Source organism: Arvicola amphibius, chromosome 4 (genome assembly GCF_903992535.2).
Source record: "Arvicola amphibius chromosome 4, mArvAmp1.2, whole genome shotgun sequence".
NCBI classification, from domain to species: domain Eukaryota; kingdom Metazoa; phylum Chordata; class Mammalia; order Rodentia; family Cricetidae; genus Arvicola; species Arvicola amphibius.
Window position 1 is genome coordinate 42,312,692 of NC_052050.1, and position 24,088 is coordinate 42,336,779.

At 53.6% G+C, this 24,088-nt stretch overlaps 1 protein-coding gene across 5 annotated transcripts in view; it reads left to right on the forward strand.

The window, feature by feature from the left end:
* The window catches only part of Ksr1 (kinase suppressor of ras 1), a 142,577-nt gene that overhangs the window by 110,561 nt on the left and 7,928 nt on the right, over window positions 1-24,088 (forward strand). For 2 of the 5 annotated variants that reach the window (XM_038328670.1, XM_038328673.1), the window contains exons 10-19: window positions 3,242-3,407; window positions 7,443-7,491; window positions 8,594-8,642; window positions 9,293-9,672; window positions 11,677-11,773; window positions 15,026-15,159; window positions 15,800-15,931; window positions 16,096-16,231; window positions 16,845-16,978; window positions 20,134-23,103. In XM_038328670.1, coding sequence (XP_038184598.1) covers window positions 3,242-3,407; window positions 7,443-7,491; window positions 8,594-8,642; window positions 9,293-9,672; window positions 11,677-11,773; window positions 15,026-15,159; window positions 15,800-15,931; window positions 16,096-16,231; window positions 16,845-16,978; window positions 20,134-20,212 — 1,356 coding nt within the window. In that variant the 3' untranslated portion in view covers window positions 20,213-23,103. Of the gene's footprint in view, window positions 1-3,241; window positions 3,408-7,442; window positions 7,492-8,593; window positions 8,643-9,292; window positions 9,673-11,676; window positions 11,774-15,025; window positions 15,160-15,799; window positions 15,932-16,095; window positions 16,232-16,844; window positions 16,979-18,019; window positions 18,101-19,078; window positions 23,104-24,088 lie in introns of those variants that run through there. The other 3 variants (XM_038328674.1, XM_038328672.1, XM_038328671.1) reach the window with 3 other exon arrangements.

Genomic DNA, 24,088 nt, shown 5'->3' on the forward strand with positions numbered 1-24,088 from the left:
TCCGTGTTACAGGTGGAAAAACTGAGGCCCAGGTTTCCCAGAGCCCATTCCTCATGGTCCCTCACTGTGTCTTCACATAATGGAAGAGCCCAGCAAGCTGCCCTGACCTCTCTGATATGGGCAATGACCCTGTTTATGAAGACACCATCCTCATGGTCTGAGCAGCTTCCCAATAGCACCACGGTGGGGGGGGAGGGGGCCTAGATTTCAACATACTGTCGTTCAGGGGAACACAGTCCCGCGGGTCCTCAGCCATGGCTGTGAGTCTCCACCATCCCCTTTTGTGCTTCTGTGACCTTAAATGAGTGGCTCTATCCCTCTGAGCTCCCCTCGTGGATTGTTTGGAGCCGGATAACAGTGTTTCACGCACAGGCACTAGGATGGGGCTCCTATTGCTGGGGGGCAAGAGTACCTGTCTCATTCCTCTCTAACTTCTCCTTTAGCCACCTCCCCACCCCAGTCCCTTTTTCACAGATGTCCCCAGATATCCAGGCAGTACTGTTCCCTCCCACACATCTGTTACATCCACTTTGTCCCCTGCACATGCTAGACAGTCAGAAGCATCTGTTTGGGGTCACTGAGTGGGTGCCTGTGGTGCAGCCGCTGCGACCTGTCCTTGGGTGACACTGCAGCTCCGGTTAGACGTGTGTCAGAGCCGCACAGGTGCAGAGAGGCTGGGGACTGGGGGTGGGGGAGGGATCCACAGCCTTGGAGTGGGGACAGAATGAGAGTCAGGCCAGCCATCCTGGCAGGCCAGGCCAACTTCAGCTCTGTGAGCTTCAGGGTGCACTGGTCACCCCCAGCCTCAGGTCTTGGAAGAGAGAAGCTTGTTATACGTGACACTAACAGGTTGGACCCTGTTTTGTCTAAGGCTTTCCTTTCTGCCCTAGGAAATAAAGGTATTGAACCAGATCTGCAATCCACCTAACCCAAAGTGCTCCTAGACCCCTCTTGGGCCTTTTGGCTTTTTGGCCTTTTAGCTTGGTTAAGTCTTAAAGCATGATCCCAAGTACTGTTTGGTCCAAGATAGCGGGTCAAATGGGCAAACATTAGATATCTACTGTGAACTACATGCCCGCCTTTCGTTTTGCTACAAATCCACACAGCAGTGCCCTGGCATAAGTCACGGTGTGAGGCTAAGGAAATGGAAGCTCAGAGAGGTCAAGGAAGTTGCCCAGAGCCACCCAGCTAAGAAGTAGTAGAACCCTGGTAGGAATCTCAGGCAGCCTGCATCATACCTGATGCTATTGCACAAAGCTGCAGGCAGAAGAGCTGAGCCTGAATTTCCTCCACCCCTGCCATACTGGCTTCCCTTGCAGACTGCACCCCCTGATCCCAGGATCCCTGGGTGCCCAGGTCCCGAGCTCCAAGCCATCTACCCCGCTCTGTCCTAAGGGGCACAGCCCAGCCTCGTAGTTACTGACCAGAATCTGGTGTGTAGTCCTTATCAACACAACTAGAAAAGCCCTGCTTTAATCCGTCCTAATTAGAAAATCCCCTCCCATAGGTAGAAGGTAATTAATAAACTAAATGTCTCTGGGGCTGGAGAGACGGCTCAGTCCATAGCGTGATCGCTTAGGGCCTGGATTCTGATGCCCAACACCCACATACAAAACCAAGCATGAGAGCCATAAAGCTCACACCTTTAATCCCAGCACCCAGGAGGCAGAGGCAGGCGGATCCCTGTGAGTTCATGGGCAGCCTGGTCTGCATAGCAAGTTTCAAGCCAGCCAGGACTATGTAGGGAGACCCTGTCTCAATATGAAACAACAAAAAGCCAGGCATAGTGGTGCACCTGTGATCCTAAGTACAAGACAAGTGGAGACAGGAAGATCCTTGCTGATGAGCCAGTCTGGTCAGATCAATGAAAGACACTGCCTCCGAAAACAAGGTGGGAAGTGGTATCTAGTGTCTCAGCCTCTGGCCTCCACACACGTGTAAAAACGTGTTCACATATGTGCACGTGCAAATGATACTCAAATGTCTTTAAAATCCAGAAGCTATTTCATTCTGACTAGAAACCACACCTGTCCAAGGTTTGAGCCTGTCACCTGCCTTTTGCAAGACAGGGCTGGACAGGTATTGAAGCTGCAGTGTGTGATAAACCAGGCCTGCCCCTGCAGTCAGTTCCTGGAGTCTCTAGCTCTGAATTCCCCCCACGCCCCCACCCCATCCCCCTTTCTTTTTTGATACAAGGTCTCGTGTATCCCCAGACTGGTCTCAAACTCACTTTGTAGCTAAGACTGACTTTGGACTTGGGATCCTCCTGCCTCTGCCTCTGCCTCCTGAGTGCTGGGATTACAGGCCTGTTCCACTATGCCCACTTTTTGCAGTACCAGGACCAAAACTAGGGCTTTGTGTGCTAGGCAAGCACCACACCAGCTGAGCCATATGCCCCCGCCCCCAGTCCTTTAATTCTTAACCCTGCAAGATGGCAGGCAACACTGGCCCAAGCTGTTGCCTCTTGTGGAGGTTTTTTTTTTTTTTTTTTATGTATACAATATTCTGTCTGTGTGTATGTCTGCAGACCAGAAGAGGGCACCAGACCTCATTACAGATGGTTGTGAGCCACCATGTGGTTGCCGGAAATTGAACTCAGGACCTTTGGAAGAGCAGGCAGTGCTCTTAACCACTGAGCCATCTCTCCAGCCCTCTTGTGGAGTTTTGTGGGTTCTCCTTGTGCTTTTAGGACAAGATCACAAAACTGCAGACTCTGTGCCTTGACATCACCCTGCTGTCTGCAGAGTGCCCGGCACATAGCAGAAACTGAAAAAATGTTGGTCAGAGTGCAAATCCAATTCATTAAGAAGCTGGGTTTCTAGTTCAGAGCCAGGCAGGTGCTGGGGTGGGAGAAGTGTTCGTCAGCAAGCCAACCTCGGCTGTCTGCAGCTGACAAGATGTGTGTTAAGGGGCCTGGATGTAGTATGCTGGGTGCCATGGGAGGATAAAGAGGAAGAACACACATAGTTCCAGCTAGGGCTCAGATGGACTTCCAGAGGGAAGTAGGAAGTGCAGTAAGAGAGATGGGCAGGAACCCTTTAGGGGAGGGTCTCCAAGTGTCTTTTCATCATAGATTAGTCCCAGGAAATCTTGGGACTACAGAACAGGACCCCAAGGATCTCTTGGCCTGACCTCCACTCATGGAGGTGGAAGGAGCGGGAGAAAGGGAAGTCTTCAGCAGGTTGGCAGTGGCTGAGTTGAGCTTGCAGCCCTGCCCAGCCCGGCATCTCTGGTCCTTCAGGAACATCCTCCAGCCATGAACCTGGACTCCAGCAGCAACCCATCCTCCACCACGTCCTCCACACCCTCATCACCGGCGCCCTTCCTGACCTCATCTAACCCCTCCAGTGCCACCACGCCCCCCAACCCCTCACCTGGCCAGCGGGACGGCAGGTTCAGCTTCCCAGGTACCTCACCTCTGGATTCTTAGGGGTGTCCCCTGAGATCTGTGTCTGTGGAGCATTTGTTGAGCGTGGGATTGGTGCTGTTGCACCCTTCTTATAGATGAGTTTGCTGGGCTTGAGAAAGGAGGAGTGGCCGCGGCCCTGCGTTGTACAGTGGTACAGCGAGGGTCAGACCCAAGGCTGCTTGCCTGTGCTTGTGGTGGCTCCTGCCAAGCCTCACCCTCTCTCAGAGGTGACTTCTGAGTTCAAGGGTGATGTGACAGGCACAGTATGGAGCAGAAAACCTACAAAAGGGCATTGGGCCTCTGGCATATATAGTTGTGTGATTGGGACTGGCTTCTCAGACAAGACCTCATCTTCATGTGCCACCCAGAGACCCTGGGGAATTAGAATGAGGTAGTCCCCACTGAACAAGTGGAGACAGTGAGTCCTGGGACAACTCTGGAGGGACAGCGCTGAGCCCCGCCGCCCTCAGATGCAGTGCCCAGGAGCTGCAGGAAGAAGTCAGGATCTCATCCTTTCTTGCCCTCAGTTCCACTGGATCAACCACACTGGGCTGCCCTGTCTCCAGGGAGCACAGCAAAGCCCACTCGCCGCCATGGCACTGAACTCTTGCCTTGGCATCCTTGGCAAGGGCAGCTCTGCTGTCTGTCTCGGCCCTGGGCTTACCCAGTTTGCAGTCCTAAGGGAAAGCCGCTGTCTGATGCTCCTGTTTGCCGTAACCCACAGCGTCCAGATCAACCCCCTATCGCTAGTTCCTGACATAAACCCAAATAGACAGGGCGCCACCACGCCCCTCATCCCGTCTGGCTAGCGGTACCCACACTGACCTATACATAGCCAGCAGCTGGCCAAGCAGCCTCTGGGCCCACCGGGGACTTCGGGACTTCTTTTCCGGGTTGTGAGGGGCCAAAGGGTCGGACTTTTCTGTCGCTTGTTCTTGTGCCTGCCTTAATGCTCATGGCTGGGGTGCTCTTAACAGTGACATCTGTCCCGCACTTCGTCCCTCCCTGTGGCTGAGCGGTGCCCCCTGGATTAGTGTCCTTTTCAGTTCTGTTCTGCCTTTACTCTCTGAACAAGTGTCTTGCTAAACCTACTTTGGGTTTTTCTAAGAAGCACTGGTTTGAAAAGACAAGGGACAGATGACCCAAAGGGAAGTGGGCCCCATTGTCCCTGCACAGAGGCCTCAATCTCTCCATGGTCTTAGTGGACTTGTGAGCAGATCCCTGGGGGGCTGGGATGAGCCCGCAGGGAAGGACCTTGAATCCCTCCCGCCCCCTACCTGCCCTGTGCTGTCCAGGAGCCTCATAGGAAAGTCTGGGCTAGCTTGTGTATTCCCCTACTTACAGTAAGGCACTGGGAGACTGACCACCTTCTCACGAAGAGTCAAGGTTAGACTCAGAGTCCCAGCTACTTGTAAAGCCATACATACATAGCAGGGGAATGGAGCCCGTGTGTGGGAAACTGGCCCAGGCAGGATAACAAGCATCTCAGAAGCAGAAGGCGAGTGGCGTATGCGGGTTCCCTGTCTAGAATCCCAGCACTGGGAGGATCCAGCGCTCAAGCAGCGCAGTCAGGGTGCTTCCGGGTCGGGTAGACTGAAGGGAGAGAGGCCGTTCTGCACACACTGTTGGACATTGTCAAAGCCACTGCTCTCCATACTCCATCCTGGCTCATGTGCATTCTCTAGAACAAAACTGGCTGTAGCTTTTCCCAGTGCTCACTGGCCACAGCTATTCAGCAAGGCAACCGCTGAGATGGTCCCTTGCCCCATCTCAAGTGCAGCCCCTCCGCTCCTGGGCTCACCACACCTGATTCTTTTCTAGTTCGGTTCCTTTTTCTTGCATGGCTTCACCTTTGCTCACCAGAGCCCCTGAGGCAGAGTCACCTAAGCCAATAACCAGCACCTGCCCCCCCAGTTCATGCACCCCTTGCCCGCGCTGCCTTCGCACCGTGTGACTCACCTCCTCTTCTGTTTTAAGCTGCCTGCTTCATTCATCACAGACAGCAGTTTATCTTCCCAGGTGAGTCCTCTGTATGGGTCCACTCACTGCCCCTTGCTGTGACCCTCTGTCTGTCCCGCCTGGTGCATTCTCCCCACGCGCTTGAGCCCTCTGCAGCTGGGCCAGAGGGACAGATGTCCTGGAGATGTGAACCCCAATGTGGACAGTACCTTGCTGGATAGAACCCTGGAGTCCATCCCGTGCAGCCCCTGGTTCAAGGTCACCCTGCCCAGAAGTGACACAAGGAAGGGAACCCAAAACTTGGGTTTTCAGAATGAGGGGTGGGGGCTGCTTGCTAATGCCTCCTGAAGAAATGAGTGACAAGAGAACGCTAATTTGGGAATACAGGCACCGTCGTCATCCCTCAGCTGGCTTTGCCTTTCCCAGCCTTAGCACACAGTGCCACCTGCTGGCATTCAGTGGAACTACCTCATTGCTTGAAGGACAAATTTCCACTTAGTAAAGCAACCTTTGTATTCCCTCTACAAAAACTATTTTTGCACACTTCTGTATTTGCCATGCTCCTCCCCATTCAAGGCCGAATAAGATCAATGCTTTTCTCCTCCCGCTGGAAGTACCCAACACTGTGGGCCTATGCGCTTTAGACAACTCTAATAGTCTTTTCTCTGATTTCCCAAGACTAGAAGCCCCAGTATTTTGGTTATTCCAGGCTTTTCTGTTCTCCGGATCAGCTCCCTTGAAGAATCGAATTGGAGCATTTGGTAACCATTATCCCCATAATTCTATTCAGGTGTGTGTGCAGGCTGTCAGGGGCTTTGGGTGCACCCCTTTTGTCTTCTGTGTGATCCCCCACCTCCCAGAGCCTTTGTAGTTACCAGCTCTAGGATGTACACTAGTGCCCCCCCCCACAACTGGGGAACCACAGCATTTCTTCCCGAGTGGCCTGCTATGCCCTGCAGGTGGGGGTAGGGCTCCGTGTACTAATTGGAACAAAAACACAGGAGAACAGAGTGCACAGTACACTCTTTTAAAGGCAGGTGTGAGACTTCCCAGACATTTGCCCCCACCCCCGCCCCCGCACCTCACCCAAGACATGTGTAGCTTCTGGAGTGGCCTGAGCATGTGTGAATATGCTGGCCTGGCGGTCTGAGGCAATATAGAGGTGGCTGGAGAGGTCATAGCAGATGCTTCTGAGGCCCGTGGACCCCAACACTGCCCAGGGTGTTGCGCTCACGTGTGCATCTCCCCATAAGAAGGCCACAGCTTCTGTGTGAGTCTGGTTTCTCTGACAGCAGTGGAGAAACCCTTCCAGCAAAGGAGACTAGCTGAGGGCTGAGAGGGAAGGTCTTTGTCCAGGGTAGGAAAGGGGCCTCTGATAGCGTGAGCTGTTGCCACTTCCTGGTTCTCTTTGTGGAGAGAGGAGAGCTCTGCTCGCAGGCCACCGGTCTTCGTGTGGCTCTGTGTTCCATTCAGGAGGGGACGTGTCTACTTCTGGTGCCCTAGAAGTGGGTCTTTGTGCTACAGCTGGGCCACCTAGGGTCCCAGGGCCGGCCTTAGTTGCCAGCCTGGAGCCTCTTGGTGCACAGACTGGATTTCCTCTTCTTGGCAGCCCTGTGACAGCAGCCACCCACTCTCAGAGTCGGGACCAGCAGCCACACCAGGCGCCAGGTGCCACAGATGTTATCAGTGCCGCGTAACTGCCAGCCTGACCTCTAGCTAGGCAAAGGGTATCCCTACTTTGAAAGATGACAGCCAGCCCTGCTTCCTTCCAGAAGGACCCTCTGTGGGGGCAGCAGTGTTAGCTTTTGCCACAGTGGGGTCATTTGAGCCCACAGCAGTGGTATTAATTGTTGGGGTCTCTAGAGTCACTCACCCAGAGCCTCTGCCTGGGGCAGCCATAGACCAAAGGCTGTAGAGACTAAGTTTGTGTCAGCTTGCAAAACATGAGCTGATCCTGGTGGAAGGGGCCTAAGCAGAGGTGACAGCTCAGAAGAGAAGGGGTGTCCCTGGTGTGCTAGTCTTTGGGGATGAAGGAAAGCATGCTCACACTTTGCTCCTGTTCTCTTTCCCACAGACATTTCAGCACAGGCAGCCCCGCCCTCCAGCACAGCCGACAGCACACGGTATGACCCTCCCCAGCCACCTCCCAACCCACCCCTACATATCTGACCCGCCCCAGCTACCTCCCAACCCACCCCTACATATCTGACCCTCCCCAGCCACCCCTACATATCTGACTCTTCCCAACCACCCCTACATATCTGACCCTCCCCAGCCACCCCTACATATCTGACTCTCCCAACCCACCCCTACATATCTGACCCTCCCCAGCCACCCCTACATATCTGACTCTTTCCAACCACCCCTACATATCTGACCCTCCCCAGCCACCCCTACATATCTTACCCTCCCAACCCACCCCTACATATCTGACCCTTCCCAACCACCTCCCAACCCACCCCTACATATCTGACCCTCCCCAGCCACCCCTACATATCTTACCCTCCCAACCCATCCCTACATATCTGACCCTCCCAAACCACCCCTACATATCTTACCCTCCCAATCCACCCCTACGTACCTGACCCTCCCAACACAACCCTACGTATCTGACCCTCCCCAACCACCTCCCAACCCACCCCTATGTACCTGACCCTCCCAACACAACCCTACGTACCTGACCCTCCCCAACCACCTCCCAACACAACCCTACATACCTGACCCTCCCAACACAACCCTACGTACCTGACCCTCCCCAACCACCTCCCAACACAACCCTACATATCTGACCCCCTGGTTCTGGGCCAGCCTGGTAAGGGATGGAGCTGATTCATTCTTGAAGCCTGGGGGTTGATTTGCCTCCTATCCATATACAACAGCAGCAGACTCATGGTCCAGACTCATGGTCCATGGACTTGCTACACCTAGGTCCTGCCTCTGGATCCCCTTCTCCATTAAGTTACCTTGAGCTCTTGTCTCCTGGCCCCTCAGTTCTCAGCCAGGGAAGTAGGTCTCTAAGTGCAACCACTTAGAGGGGTTAAATTAACATAAGTTCACACTGCAAGGTGGTGATAGCCAGCTCAGAGGCAGGAGTGTGGGACCCTGCACCTCGTGCTGCAAGGGCCAGGGCGGTAACTGCCCACCCGCATTCCCACCCCCAGCCTCCCCTAGGGCCACCCTTGGCCCAGCCCAGGATCTCCTTGACAAAGCCCGTTTCACTCTTAGGCCCGACGACCAGCCCAAAGCAGATGTGCTGGGTGTTCATGAAGCAGAGGTGAGTGGGAGCGACGTGCATGAGGCCCAAGATAGCTGCCTCTCTCTCCTCTCTTAGGGTGCACAGGGTGGTGGGGGCCGTGGGGGAGTGAGGGTGTGGAGCCTGTTGCAGCAGGTGTGGGTGGGTGCGGTGTGCATAACGGAAGAATAATGTAAAGAGCTAGTTGTAAGAGCCTCTATTCTCCTGTCCCGGCTCCCAGCCCACAGACCCAGTCCCTGGCCTGGGGGTAGCCATCTGTCTGTATAATGGGAGCTTGATAGGCAGTTCTCAGAGGTGTCAAGGACCGCAGTAGACATCTTAACCAGGTGTGGTGGTGCACGCCCGTAACCCCAGACGTCGAGGGGATGGGGATGGTAGGATCCAAAGGTCAAAGTCATCCTCAGCTGCATAGCAAGTTGGAGGCTAGCCTGGGCTACATGAGACCCAGAAAGAAGCCATCATCTTGACCTTCAGACAGAATTATGAACTAAGCCTGGGTCTGCAGAGCAGCATGGCTTAGCATGTCACTGCTGCTCGGGGGGTGGGCCTAGGCATCAGAAGCTGCGTGTTCAGACAGGAGACCAAGGTGCCAGGCCTGGTGGTGCCTGGCCAGCACTCCGGGAAGAGAAGACCCAGACTCACTCCCCTCTCTTTCAATCTCATTCTCTCAGGCCGAGGAGCCTGAGGCTGGCAAATCCGAGGCGGAAGATGATGAGGACGAGGTGGACGACCTCCCCAGCTCCCGCCGGCCCTGGCGGGGCCCCATCTCTCGAAAAGCCAGCCAGACCAGCGTGTACCTGCAGGAGTGGGACATCCCCTTTGAACAGGTGGAGCTAGGCGAGCCCATTGGGCAGGGCCGCTGGGGCCGGGTGCACCGAGGCCGTTGGCACGGCGAGGTGGCCATTCGGCTGCTGGAGATGGATGGCCACAATCAGGACCACCTGAAGCTGTTCAAGAAAGAGGTGATGAACTACAGGCAGACCAGACATGAGAACGTGGTGCTCTTTATGGGGGCCTGCATGAACCCACCCCACCTGGCCATTATCACCAGGTAAGCCACCTGGGCCCGTGAGCAGCTCAGCTTCCCTGTCCCTGAAGCCCGAGGCTTCTGTGGATGCCCTGGAGGATGTGGAAGGGTTAGCACAGAGGAAGAAGAAAACCAAAGATAGGGAATCATGTCCCCATCCACACTGCCCACTGATGTTAGAACACCAGAGCTGGGCGTGGCAGCATACACCTGTAGTGCTGGCACCTGGAGGCTGAGGCAGGGGAATCTTGAGTTTTAGAAAGCTGGGTCTGCATAGCAAGACCTTGGCTCTCCTCAAAATAAATGCATAAATAAATAAGTCAATCAATCAATCAAGAGACCCCTCTGAGCATAAAGGAAACCCTAGTGTTCCCTAGAAGACACAGAGCAGAAGCTACACGTATAGCACCTCACCTAGACACGTCTCCCCACAAAAGTGGGTGTGGCGAATCTCAGTATCCCTTCCATTAAAATAAAGCAGATTGCGGGCCCGCGAGATGACGCAGCAGGTGAGGGCACTTGGTGCACAAACCTGGCAGCCTGATTTTGATTGGCAGAACCCCTAGGAGAGAACTGACTCCCACAAGTTGTCCTCTGACCTCCACAGGCCTGCTGTGCTGTGTGCACATAAACAGAAACAAACCATTGAATTTAGGAATATATAACTAAGACAGTGCTGGTTCATATTTTACCGCTGTTGGTTGACTATAGGCCTAAGGTCTACTTTGGGGTGCGTGTATTGCTGTGGGGTGAGCCTGGTGCCTTGTGCATTCAGTGGGTGCTGTGCTGAGCCATCCCCCAGTCCTGACATTTTGCTGTCTTGATGTAGATTGCCTGTTTCTACTTCAGAAAGTCTGCTGTGACCCGCTTGTCATTCTCCATGGAAAACAATGTCCTAGCCCAGAGCAACAGGCCTAGACACAGAAACGGTTGCCTGTGCCACTTTAAAATCAGACAAGGGAGCTGGGGAGAAGGCTTGATGGACAGGAACACCCGTGTGAGCTTGAGGACCTGAGTTTGGATCCCAGCACTGAGGTTTACAGATGTGTGGGTTGACAAACACACATAGATAGGGTCTATTGATAGAGACTCAGCTGTCCTAGAACTCACTATGTAGGCCAGGCTGGACTTGAACTCAGATTCACCTGCTCCTGCCTCCTGGGTATTGAGAATAAAGGTGTCTGTTGTCACACCCAGTTTCATGTTCGCTTTGTAAGTGGGCATTGGAGCCCAACTCGGGTACTCACGACTTCCATTCCACAAAGCCCAGAGAACCCGCCCTCACCAGCATGAGGTGTCCTGCACCCTGCACCTATGCTTTGGAGAAACAAGCAAACCACTCCAAACAAACAAACAAACAACTGTTTTTCTTAATACAATAAATGAATTTTTCTCAGAGATAAAGAACTCCTCAACAGTATCAGCTGACTGGAGTCCTCTGAGACATTCTATAAAATTCCAGCTCAGAGCAGGGCAGCGAGTCCCCAGGGAGTCCCCTTGGGGTGCCGCAGCTCTGCAGCCTCCTCTGCCGTCCATCCATCCTCCTCTCACTCAGGCCTCCAGTTCCTGAAGAGCTTAGAATTAGTGCAAGGGGCTGCACAGAGAGGAACAACACGATACTCGGTCAACAACAGGATGTGATGCCCTGGAATCTACATATACTGAAAATAACTTTGTGGTGAGCCCAGAGGCTCCATGTAGCCTGCCGAGAGTCCTAGAGGCGGAGTTCTTCCCGTCTGAGTCCTCCCGTTCGGCCTTGATTGGCTGGGAGTGTGGTCAAGCTGTTTCCTTGTGCCGGGAAAGCTGGCAGGCCCTGCACCTCCAGAAATGGATGTGCATGTATGTGTAAGCATGTCTAGTTGGGCTCCAGCTGGAGTCTTGGTTTAAAAAACACATGTTCGTGTCTTGTTGGTTGGGATGGAGAACCTTCCAGAAGCAGGTGGGCCCAGTTCCCCTCCCAGGTTCCATGGGAGTAGGGTTAGCCTATAGCAGCTTCAGGCCTCTTTCCAACCCCACTACCCTCAACAGTTTCTGCAAGGGCCGGACGTTGCACTCATTCGTGAGGGACCCCAAGATATCTCTGGACATCAACAAGACAAGGCAGATCGCCCAGGAGATCATCAAGGTAAAAGCAGGGTTGGGGAGGGGGTTCCAGCTGCCTCTAGAGCTCTTGGTCCTTCCCCAGGCCATATCCGCCCGTGCCAGGTGGTTTGTGGCTCCTCTGTCTCCTAACTGGGACACTTCAGCCTGGTCTCATCCAATCAGGTCCAGAGTTTACCACTCAGCTGGTGTTAATAGAACTGAATTAGTGTGAAGAAACTGCATATTCTAATGTATCCTAGCTGTGTGACTTCACGGAGCTTGTTTAGCCTCTCTGAGCCTCAGCTTCCTCCCTGTGAATACCAACACAGCCTCCTTGATTAGGTGAGAGCAGGGACAGAATGACATCGTCCGTACAGAGAACAGTTGGCACAGAGCTAGGCACTAGGCGTGGTGAGGGTTTCTTAGCATCGTCAGTGGGGAGCAGAGTGCTTCACTTCAGGGCCTCAAAAGACCCACACTTGGTCTGGAGAGATGGTGCGGCAGTTAAGAGCACTGGCTGCTCTTCCAGAGGACCCAGGTTCAACATCCCAGCACCCACATGGCAGCTCACAGCTGTCTGTAATTCCAGTTCCAGGGGCTCTGGCATCCTTACCCAGATGCACATGCAGACAAAATACCAATGCACATAAAATAAAAATAAATCATTAAAAATATATAAATAGGTTTTAAAAAGTTTTAAAGACCCACACCTTTTGCAAATTTGTGGTTATCCAAATCCAGGCTTCCTGGGAACAGCCCCTTTTGTTCTGTGCAGGCAGCTCTTTTCCATTCTGTACTCATTTAAACAGTAATTAAAGTGAGCCTCTCACTCGATGCTTATACAAACTATTACGAGGGCTGGAGAGGCAGGCTCAGCGGTTAAGAGCACTTGTTCTTGCAAGTTCAATTCCTAGCACCCATACAGTGGTTCATAACCATCCTTAACTCCAGGTCCAGGGGATCTGACACCCTCTTCTGACCTCCATGGGCACCAAGCACACACATGATGCACATATATAATTTCAGGAAAAACACACATAAAATGAATAAATCTAATTTTAAAAGAATAAAAGCCAAGTACCGTGAATATAAATCCCAGAGCTAGGAAGGCTGGAGCAGGAGGATTGAGAGTTTAAACTCAGCCTGAACCACACAGGGGAGACTGCTTTGTCTACAAAACAGAAAACCTGGAACACTGATAAGACTCCTCTCTGTGTGTTGAAAATCTGTAGCCTCTCAGGCTGGGATGGAGCTCAGATGGTCGAGTGCTTGCTTAGCATGTGCAATGTCCTGTGTTCAGTAACCAGCACCATAACCAGGCATGGTGGCACACCTGTAATCCCAGTCCTTGGGAGCTAGACTGGAGGATCAGAAGTTCAAGATCATCCTTGGTTACCAAGCAAATTCAGAGTTAGGCCGAGCTACATGAAAACCCTGTCTCGGAAAAGAAGAGCTCCCCTTTGCCTCTATGCGTCAACTGGCCTTCCTTTCTGACCCCTCCACCTCCTTCTTCCCCCTCTTCTTTCTGGCCATTTTGTATATGTGGATATCTTAAAAAGGAAAAGATAAAAATGATATTGGGGGACAAACCAGGATTTCGTCTGCCCCTTTTTTTTCTCATGGCCACACTTAGAAATTAAACCTCCAAGTCCAAAACGCACAGTGTCACCTCTGCCTCAGGTGTGGTCTTTCACCAAGGACTCTGCTCTACCCCCACACCTGACTCCTGCCCTTACCTACTCTCCTCCCCCCCCTCAGATCTGGGTCACCAGAGTCAAGGGGGCCAGGAGGACAGGTGACTCAGATACTCTGGAGCTGCCTCTTGCGGCCTGTCACTCCTTCTATTCCCTTTTTACTGAAAGACCTTCTCTTGCCCCTGGGGGCCCTGGCTCAGCCCCCACCTTACCCCCACCCTAGTCACTTCTCTTTGGAGTAATCTGAGATGCATTGAGAATCAAAAGCAGAGTGGAGGGACCTGACCTTCCCTGAGAAGGTTTGCAACTTGGAGGGTTATGGTGGAGACTCGGGGAAACCGTGAAGAAAGACTGATGGTCCAGGTTCAACTCTAGAGCCTATCTCTGTAACCTGGCCTTCCCAGCTATCACTCCTGGGGCTTGTGCATGTGGATGGGGCATCCTCAGATCCACTGTAGCTGAGGATGACCTTAAACCCTGCCTCCATTTCTCAAGTGCTGGGATAGCAAGTGTCACCCACCAAGCTCCACTCAGTGCCTCAGACAGGGATAGCTGCTTGTCCTTAGTCAGCCCATGGGAACCTGTCCCTGAACCATGGGCTCTGTGCCCCTGACCTTGAATGCGCTTGCTGTGGGAATCGCCCACCACATTTCACCTGATGGATGAGGAGGCAGAGGCTCAGAGGGGCCAGCACTGTGCCCAAGGCCACATAGTGCTAGCTGAGTGAGGGCGGAGGGTGGAGCGTGGAACTCAGACTTCAGGTCTGGATTCCCCTGTTACCATGGCAAGATGTTGGAAACAGCCAAACTTTAGATCCCTTCCAAGGAATGTCTCTTACCTGCTCTGGGTGTCGCCCTGCCTAGGAGCAGAGCCCATCGAGGGAACTCCTTAGTCATCAAATCCGTTTCTAAGATTTTGTCATCTATCTGCCGCCCCCATCCCGTGTGTGTGTGTGTGTGTGTGTGTGTGTGTGTGTGTGTGAGAGAGAGAGAGAGAGAGAGAGAGAGAGAGAGAGAGAGAGAGAGACTGTGTGTACGAGTGTGTGCCTGGTGCCCACAGAGACCAGAAATGGGCACTGGATTCCTTGGAACTAGAGTTACAGATGGCTGTGAGCCATCCTATGGGTGCTGGAAACTGAACTCTGGTCCTCTGCAAGAGAAGGAGGTGCTCCTAACCATTGAGCCATCCCTCCAGCCCTGATTATTTAGAATTGGTAATGCTGAGTGCTGAATATGGGACCGTGTGCATGGGAACACACCTTAACTACTGAGCTCCGTCTCCAGCCCTTATCACTGATCTCCAGCTCCACCACCTCTGCCCACTGTTAGTCATTGTGCCCGTGCCTCACACCTTACCCAAGTCTGAGGCGGCTGTGGAAAGAGCATGAACTGGTTTGAGGTCAGATTTGGGCTCCGTGTTTAACTGTTAGGGGTGGCCTGGGACAGGGGTGGCTCTGGGCCTCAGTTGCTTCATCTGTGAGGTGAGGACGGTATCCTTCTCCTGCTGCTGTATGAAGATTGGATGGGGGGTGGGTAATGCACCTTGCCCCGAGTAAAGCCCAGAGTCCCCCACCCTCTGATATAAGGTTGGCTGTCTTGCAGGGCATGGGGTATCTTCATGCCAAGGGCATCGTGCACAAAGACCTCAAGTCCAAGAATGTCTTTTATGATAACGGCAAAGTGGTCATCACAGACTTCGGGCTGTTTGGGATCTCGGGCGTGGTCCGGGAGGAACGGTGAGTTGGCCATGGATATCTGCATGCATTGGGAAGCTGCAGCACTACACGGGTGTGGAATACCCAGGCTGTGTCGTTGGCAAGAGCCTTCCCTGCACGCCAGGTTGCCGTAGTTCTGGTTCTGCCGTGTGGTTTCAGTTCAGAGTTGGGTCTGGGTGGTGTTTAGGTTCCTCGTGGCCCCTGATTTCCAGGTGGATACCCATGGAGGCTGAGTCCCCTGGCACATTCGGCTTGGCTACTCAGTGATGGGTGAGAGATCCTTGATGAGAAAGAGCATTGGATTTTACTGCCTATGATTGTAAAGGGGTTGGGTGGCAAGAAAAACTCCTCCATAAGAATGGGGGTGGGAGCCTCAAGGAAGATTGACAGGCCAAGAGTCAGCCTGCCGGTTTGACATCGCAGACAGGCCTGAGGTCCTAGACAGACCAGTCACTCTCTCAGTACAGGGACTCAAACACCGTCCCTAGCGACTCCCTGCCATTCCCAACTGTGGCCTCCCTTTCTAGAAGTGCCCAGCCTGTTCAAGGGCAAGGAAGACTTCCATATTCCCCTCTGGGTTTTCTCTACCACATGTGAATGAGCACAGATGTGTAAGTCATGCTCTCCACTGAGGGGCCCATGTCCTTGTCCTGGCTTCCAGGCGTGAGAACCAACTGAAGCTGTCCCATGATTGGCTGTGCTACCTGGCGCCTGAGATTGTACGAGAAATGATACCCGGGAGGGATGAGGACCAGCTGCCCTTCTCCAAAGCTGCCGATGTCTATGCGTTCGGGTGAGTAGGCCACCGGCACTCGAGTACAATGGTGGCCATCGGGCTGGGAAGCGTGCCTTGGAAGTCATGACTGTGCCCCTTGTTGGCAGAGTGACCATGTCTTTGACCTTTTGTCTCTGGCTCCTGACGTGGACAATAGCTCACACTGTGGTGTGTCTCCATAGGACCGTGTGGTATGAACTACAGGTGAGAGAGTGGCCCTTTAAACACCAGCCTGCAGAAGCCTTGATCTGGCAGATCGGAAGTGGGGAAGGAGTGAGGCGCGTCCTGGCCTCAGTCAGCCTGGGGAAGGAAGTTGGCGTGAGTAGAGGGAAGCAGGGCCCAAGGGTGGGCTGGGCGTGTGACATGACTGCCCTCCACCCACCTCAAGCCTGGGGTAGGGGTCTTGTGATGGCCATGTGTGTAGGCCACCCTCTGGGTGTCGAGGCTGCAGATGGGGCTGGGGCTGAGTGGACCCTGAGAGAAGGCCTTCCTTTCGTCATGGCGGCTGCTCTGCAGGCTGGCTGCTGCCTTCCCGAGTCAGTTCTTGTCCAGCCAGTCTTCACTCTGGTAGCGCTGAGACGCCCACTTGTGGCAGCCCTACCCTGTATACAGTCCCAGGACCTCACATTCACCCATGGACACTTCCACGTTTCTACGATGTGCAAAGGCCACCTGCCTTCATTCCCCTCTCCTATTTCCATCCTGCCTCACTTGGTAAGAAGGGCAAGTTGAGGAGGAAGGGAAACAGGCAAGTTCGTTTTGACCTGGAAGGTTGGTGGCACTTCTGAAACGCTTACTTCTCAGGATTCCGTGCCCATAGTTGTGCAGGGCACTTAGGGACTTCACAGGAACCCTTATGAAGTGTCCTGTCCATCTGCGCCCTCACCCCCTCCCAGATGCCCACACACACTGACCACAGTGCCCTTTGCAGGAGATCCTGTCTGCGTGCTGGGCTTTCGACCTGCAGGAAAGACCCAGCTTCAGCCTGCTGATGGACATGCTGGAGAAGCTGCCCAAGCTGAACCGGCGGCTCTCCCATCCCGGGCACTTTTGGAAGTCGGCTGAGTAAGTATTCCCTCGTAAGCCCGATCCTGGAGAGCCTGTCTGGAGTGTGTAAGGGCGCCCTCTGCTGAACAGACATCAGACTACGCTCTGGGGCTTCCACGGGGAAGAGGGGGAGAGATGTCCTTAGCAGACAGACACCTCCAGTTTCCACCTATGGGAATCTACATGTCACTCACTGTATTAAAGCATCACTGACACCAAGCCCAGGCTAGACCAGGGTGAGAAAGTTATGCCTGAGAGGAGAAAGGGTCAGAGGTCAGGACGTGGTACCCACTTAGTCGCTGAGCTGTTGAGCACTGAAATCTTGCTGTCCCTTAATGGGCCACGCCACTCAGCTGCATAGAAGCAGAGCCCAGGGGCCACTGTTATCTCTCCTGCATTTTGTCCTGTTTCTACTCTGGCTCTCTGGCTTCCTCCTCTAAAGACCCCTCTCTAGCCACACCCCTTTGTCAGGACGTGGGGCCTCGTTACTCGCCTCAGTTTCCACTGCGGGGCTTAGGTAAGAAACTTTGCCCAGAAGTATCAGGTAAATCCCATAAGCTTGGCAGGTGAGGTGTGGGCATTGACAGTGGGGGAGGGGTGGTGAGGCCTCCAGGCTGAGCCCTGTGCTGCTGTAGGTCTTAAGCCCTGTCCTGTGAATACAGGGTTCCTCTTCCACCAAACCCTGCTGGCACTGGGCCGGCACTTGGCAGGCACCAGCAGCCAAAGATGACCCCTGTTGCTAGAAGCCAGTCAGTGCCACCTTCTCATCTCACAGATGGGAAACTGAGTCCACCTGCCCACAGCCACCAGCTCCCAGGCTTCCATGACAGCCAGGATGAGCCTTCTGATTCTGGTCTCTGTTCCGGGGCTGCTAACTCTCACTTTCTCTTTTCTTTCCCCATGACTTTGTCACTTTTCATTTTCGGGGGGGTGGCGGATCCCCTGGCCTGTCTTGTCATCTCCCCTGCCCCCCACCCTGACTCCTCCACCCATCTGCTGGCTGGACCGGATCCGACGGCCCTCTTCAACTGCTGGCGAAATGGTCTCGGGCACCCCCAGCCGCTGGCGGAGCCGCTACTACGGGAGAGGACGCTATGGCCACCCTGACTTTAAGAGCTCCTGTCCAGTTCTGGAGGAATAGTGTGTTTCTATCACTTCTCTCATTCCCTGCCTGCGTGTGACTGTCCCATTGCATACCTGCGCTTCCATTCTGTCTCTGCATGCCAGCTTCTCGCACCCATGCTTTCGTTCCCATAATCCACAGTGACCTTTTGCAGCTGAAATGGGCACCAGCAAGGGCCACTGGGCTAGTGTTTCTCACAGAGGGGTGTGGCATGCAGGACCCCTCTCCACACCACATGGGCTAGCATGTGGGTGAGGGAGAGTGAGCACATTGAGCCAAGTCCCCCAAATCCCACTTCTGGGTAACGTTCAGAGGAGGAGAATCTAGTGAGCCAGTTATGGTAGCATATGCCTATTATCCCAGCTTCCTGGAGGCTGAGGCAGGGGAATTTTAAGTTTGGGTCTAGCCTGGGGTGCATAGTGAAATCTCAGAAGTAAAAGCACCAATGGCAGCTGAGCACAGTGACTCACACACACTTTTAATTCCAGTTTCAGAGGAGGATCTCTGTGAGTTCAAGGCCAGCCTGGTCTATGTAGTGAGTGCCAGGAGAGACCCTGTCTCAATAAACAAACAAGCAAACAAACAAAAAGCATCAACAAATTGTTGGGGATGAGACTCTATGGTAGAACTCTTGCTTAGCACCTATGAGGTTCCAGCACTACCAATGTTAGTAACAGTAATAGTAATAATAAATACATAGGGGAGGGAAAGCATCAGGGAGCAGAAGTGGTACTCCCTAGAGTGCCAGTTTGGTCATCACACAGAGCTGTGGGCTTAAGGAACTGAGGGGTGCCTGTCACGGCCCCATGGGAACTTGGAAAAGTTTCCCCGTGCCCACACCACCTGTCAAACTTGCCCCACTGCCATCCCAAGGGGTGGAGTTGGGGATCCTATTCTCCGCAGGCAGCTGTGTCCCTGGGCAGCCGCTCTGGACAGGCGCTGTGCCCTGGCTCCTTCAGGCTCAGGTTTTGACGCTGCTCTCTCTCTGTCTGTAGGTTGTAGGCCTGGCTGTCTGGCATGCCCCAGGCTTCCTTCCTCCTAACCGCCAGCTCCGCTCCGTGACTTCTGCTAAGACTCCAAATGCCAGCAGGCACTAACCCAGGGGATGCCATCTCTGCTGCTCCAGTCTCCTCCCTCCAGACTCCTTCTTGTGCTCTGTTTTTAACAACGGCCCCTCCCCTCCATACGGCCTGTGGGTACCTGACTTGAGTCACTGTCAGGGGAGGATGGCACTAACAGGGTGACCCCTCAAGGCAGAAGAACAGCCTCCATGGATGAGACGGTCTTTTCTCTCCGGTTCTCCTAAGAGTGGCTCTTGCTTGTGTTCCTCTGGTCCCTAGCCCCTACTAACACCTTCACGAGCCCCTGCTGAGCATGCTCAGAGGATGGGAAGGAGCTTGACGACCCTGGGACATTGTCCTGCAAGGGGTGTAGTGGTTCAAAGCTGCCCAAAGCTAGCACTGAGGTCATGGGCCCTGTCTGAAGCCCTGTGTCTCTCTCATGAAGACAGAGGACAGTAGGCATGCACGCACACACACGCATCATGTTGCCATGAGTGGCATCAGTTGAGAAGGGCTGAGTCCTTAGAAGTCATACTCAGAAATGTCCTAAACAGAGTGATACTTGTCACTCAGTAATGGAGGCAGAGCAGCTGTCACATCTGCTAGGGGTTCCATGACCCTGACCAGATCTCTCTTGGGCTCAGGATTCTGCTCCCCGCAGTGGACCCCACTTGAACACCATTTCTGCAGGTCCTCAGGTCTCTCATCAGCTCCACATCCACACGGAGCTGCCAGTGAGGGAACACCCTCCGTGCCCACAGTGACTGCTTTTCTGCTGGGTGCTGGCGAGTCAGGTGAACAGGCCATGTCACTGTTCTCCAGGTGGGGACTGTGGCTGACGCCCAGGACTCGGGCCCGGAGCAGCTCTGCCAAGGCCATGGGCCGAGCAGTTGTCCTCACTGAGATCCTCTGCTAAGCATAGCCAGCGACATCTTAACTCTGGTCAAAACCAGCAGAGCCATAACCCATGTCTCTGCTCCTCTCCGCAGCATTAACAGCAGCAAAGTCATGCCCCGCTTTGAAAGGTTTGGCCTGGGCGCTCTGGAGTCCAGTAATCCAAAGATGTAGCCGGCCGTGCACGTTCGTGCAGAGGGTGTCTTCCTTTCTGAAACATGATAATGAAACACACAAAACTGCAACCAGGAGGAATCGGAAAAGCTTTGCATGACTCCTCCATGAAGAATGTACATTACAAAGGGGCGTGGGGCTCAGGGTCGGAGCCATACACGCCTCTCCAGATGACACCACTACAGCCAGTGTTTACACAGAGGTTTCTGCCCCGCAAGCTTGGTGTTTTACAGTAGTTAATAATAATTCCGCAGAAGGGTGCTGCCACTTCAGAGCAAGAGAAATGCCCCCACATTTCCTATTCTACGATTCTGCAGCAGCGAGGGACCCAGGGTTGAACAAGAAGGAAGGAAAGCAGCATGAATGTTACTGTTCTAGGAAAAGAGGACATGACAGAAGGCTTGCCCTGGCCTACGCTTTGGCTCTGACTCCCACTGGTCCCTCTGTTTGTCCTATAAGGAACACCAGCCGTTCCTCAACTTGCAGAGGAAACCCTGGCCAGGAACCCATCTGGACTATGGGGTCAGGAGTTCCTGAAGAGTTTGGATTAGTTTCTGCTCTGCTCCAGGCTTGTTGTGTTAAAAAGTACAGACAGAATCCAGGTGGCTTCTAGACAGATCTGATGGATCTTAGCTCGGCTTGTACTGCAGCGGGAGGAAACAGCCACACGTCTGTGGAGACATTCGCTGCTTCTCTGTGGCCTCCAGGCAGGCACGAAGGCTGTGGAACCCAGCCTCTATCGTTACACCCTCCCCAGTGCCTCAGTTCACCCCCAGAGCCAAGAGCTAGCCCATCAGCCGTGTGTCCAGTGAGCCCTTGGTTGAGGAAGACAGGGAAGGTGGCAAATACAGCCTACGGTGACCCTAGCACTTTAAAACCCATGTCTGTCATGCCAGAAGGTTCCAGACCTACCACCACTAACACTTCCCCAGTCTCATTGAAGCCTTTTAGCCCATTCTGACTCCCCTCCCCCGTGTGTGCCCTGAGCTCAGATTGGGGCCTGAGGCTGTCCAGACACTTAAGTGAGAAGCCTCAGACTTCTGCTTGTGTTCATTCCAGCGGACAGGAGGGGTTGTGGTAAGTCAGACATGCTCCACAGAAACTGTCACCGGCAGAGCAGAGCAGAGCAGTCCTTGAACAGAGAGAGGTTGGGCAGCATCCGACTCCACAGCCAGAGGGGGGACGAAATGGGAGTGGAGAAGTGGGTAGATTTTGGCCCATGAGTGGCCATGTGACTCCCGCTTAAACACCGACTAAGGCTCAGTTTTCAGAGCCTGCCCTAGCACCAGAGTCCAGTGCAGGTGTCTGAGAAATTGTGGGACCCTCTCCACATCCACCCCAGCACAGTTGTTCATGCTACAGGAGAGCTGGGACAGTGGCATCTTTGACCCTGCCCCAGTGTGGGAAGAAGGAAGAGCTGCGGGCCTCTGTTCAGTGCTGCACGGGTCATCTGTCCTCTGAAATGGGACCGTCATGTCACTTCCGCGTCCCTTTGGCTTTCCACCCCTAGCCCTTGGTGTGACCTCCCTCCTCCAAAACCACAGAGTCTGTAACTACTGCCTCCGTGGCGGTCTCATGGCTGTCCCTTCCCAGAGGCCACGATGTTGTGAGTGGTGTGTGGCATTGGTCTCCCCTCACGGGTAGAACATGAGTCATCAGGCTGGCAGCTGAGTCAGCCCTTTCAGTCACCCCTCAACACCAGACCACAGAAGCCATCACACACAGCCCACCCGGTCTCACCCTGTACCGTAGACATCTCAGGGCCAGAAGCTCTGAGCCCTGCAGTGAATGTGATCTTGTGCACGTACTGGGGACCAGTAAGAGTAGCCATGGTCCCTGCTTTAAGGAGCTGACCATCTGCTGGGGGGGTCAATATGCAGGGGACCTGACATCGTCGTGGAACCCTGGAGCCACTGGTGAAGCTATAGTGCTGGAACCTTCCTCACTTCCTCTCCAAGGCCTGCTGCTGTGCTGCCCTTCATTTAAGCGAGTCCCCTATCATGGTCCCTGTTTCCTTTTCTACTTAAGTAAATGTGAATTGAGGTTAGGAAAGTTTGCCTCCTCTGTGCTCTCCCTGTCTCCTGGGAAACACATGAAGGATGACAGATACTGTGAATTCAGCCCCAATAGCCACTGTGAAGGCAATGGGAAAAAGGCATGAAGCCAGGCGGTGGTGGCGCACGCCTTTAATCCCAGTACTCGGGAGGCAGAGGCAGGTGAATTTCTGTTAGTTTGAGGCCAGCTTGGTCTACAGAGCTAGTTCAGGACAGGCTCCAAAGCTACAGAAAAACCCTGTCTCGAAAAACCAAAAAAAGGGAAAAAAAAAAAAAAAAAAAAAGGCATGAGCTGCAGAGGGCCTGCCCACCTAAGGTCTGAGTCCAGCAAAAACTTTGGCCCCTTTCCAGGCATCCTGAGTTCCCAGCCTCACCTCCAAGGAGGCCTTAACCCATCGGAGTGGCAGTGAAGTCATGAATCCTAGCTAGTGCTGGTCTGGCCACTCCTATGCACCAAATCAAAGTCCTTGGCCATTGTCTTATGGCCCAGGCAGGGAGCAGCAAGCCTGTGTAGCTCTGTAGTGACAGAGTGGGGGTGGATTAGCCATGCTATCCTGCGGCGCTAGCCAGGACGTTATCTGTGTGCTCCCAGTGTCTTCTGTGGCCACGAGGCACATGTTTTATTTGCTTCTTTTGAATGTGATGTAAAATTTGTACAGTAAAAGTTTTTATATTTTCTATCAATTACATTTGTCTTCCAGAAATGCTTTAATTTAAATTAAAATGGCGAGTCTTGATGAACGTGTTATATCGGGGTTTTTGCCACTGCTAAGAATTCACCCTCTGGCTGAGCCAGGCCTAGGGTCTGGCGTTTGTGAATAAAGTTTTACCAAGGTCTTCTGGGGCTCGTGTTTGTCTTGAGGCATGATCTCTTACTGGGACATGGGGCTTGCCAACTGCAGAAACTGAGTTCTGGCCCACCCTGCTCTGAACTGGTACTTCCACTCTTGTGCGGAGTAGAGCAGGGACCCAATGCCTGCCCAGGTTGTAAAGGTGCAAGCCAGACCCCTGCTGTTAGGATAGTGCAGCCAGCTGCAAATGCATGAGCTCTGCAGGAGCAGCTGGGCAGCCAAGTGACTGGTTGCTCAGAGAACCTCCTCCAAGCCATCCTAGTAGATAATAGTTGATGGTGCCCAGGGCAGTCACAGACTTGGGCATCAGGCTGCCCCGTTTGCCTCCTGATTCTTCCGCTCACCACCTGCCCAGGGGTTCTCTGATTTTTGGACTTGTCAATTATTGGACTCTACGGGGCTGCTGGAGGCTTCACTTGAAATGTGAAAAATCTCAAATGGAAAAATCTGTGCCCGGTGCTGCTCAGAATGCAACCTGGCATCAGAACAACACTGGCTTTTTTTTCTGGGGACAGCTACAGGACACGCAGGGGGACTATAGGCCAGTGATGTGGAGGGAGCAGTTCCCGCAGGTGGCAGGCGAGGGCTTCAAGCAGGGCAGGTGTGACCTCTGTGTAAACACCAGTCTGCCATTACTGTGCCTCCCAGCAGAGATAAGAGCTCCACCTGGAGAGAAGGCTCAGTAAGCCCCACCCGAGTGGCCAAGCCCTGTTCACTGGATTTACAGTTTGTAGATGTTTTACAGCTGGGACTGGGGCTCATTCCGTAGTGTGTTTGCCTGTCATGCATGAAGCCCTGGGTTTGTTTCATCCCTAGAACTAAATACACAGGTGGTGCACCCACCCCTGTAATCTTAGCCCTCAGGAGGGGGAGGCAGAAGGATCAGAAACTCAAGAGTTTGAGACCAGCCTGGGCTTCATGAGGCCGTGTGTGTGTGTGTGTGTGTGTGTGTGTGTGTGTGTGTGTGTCAG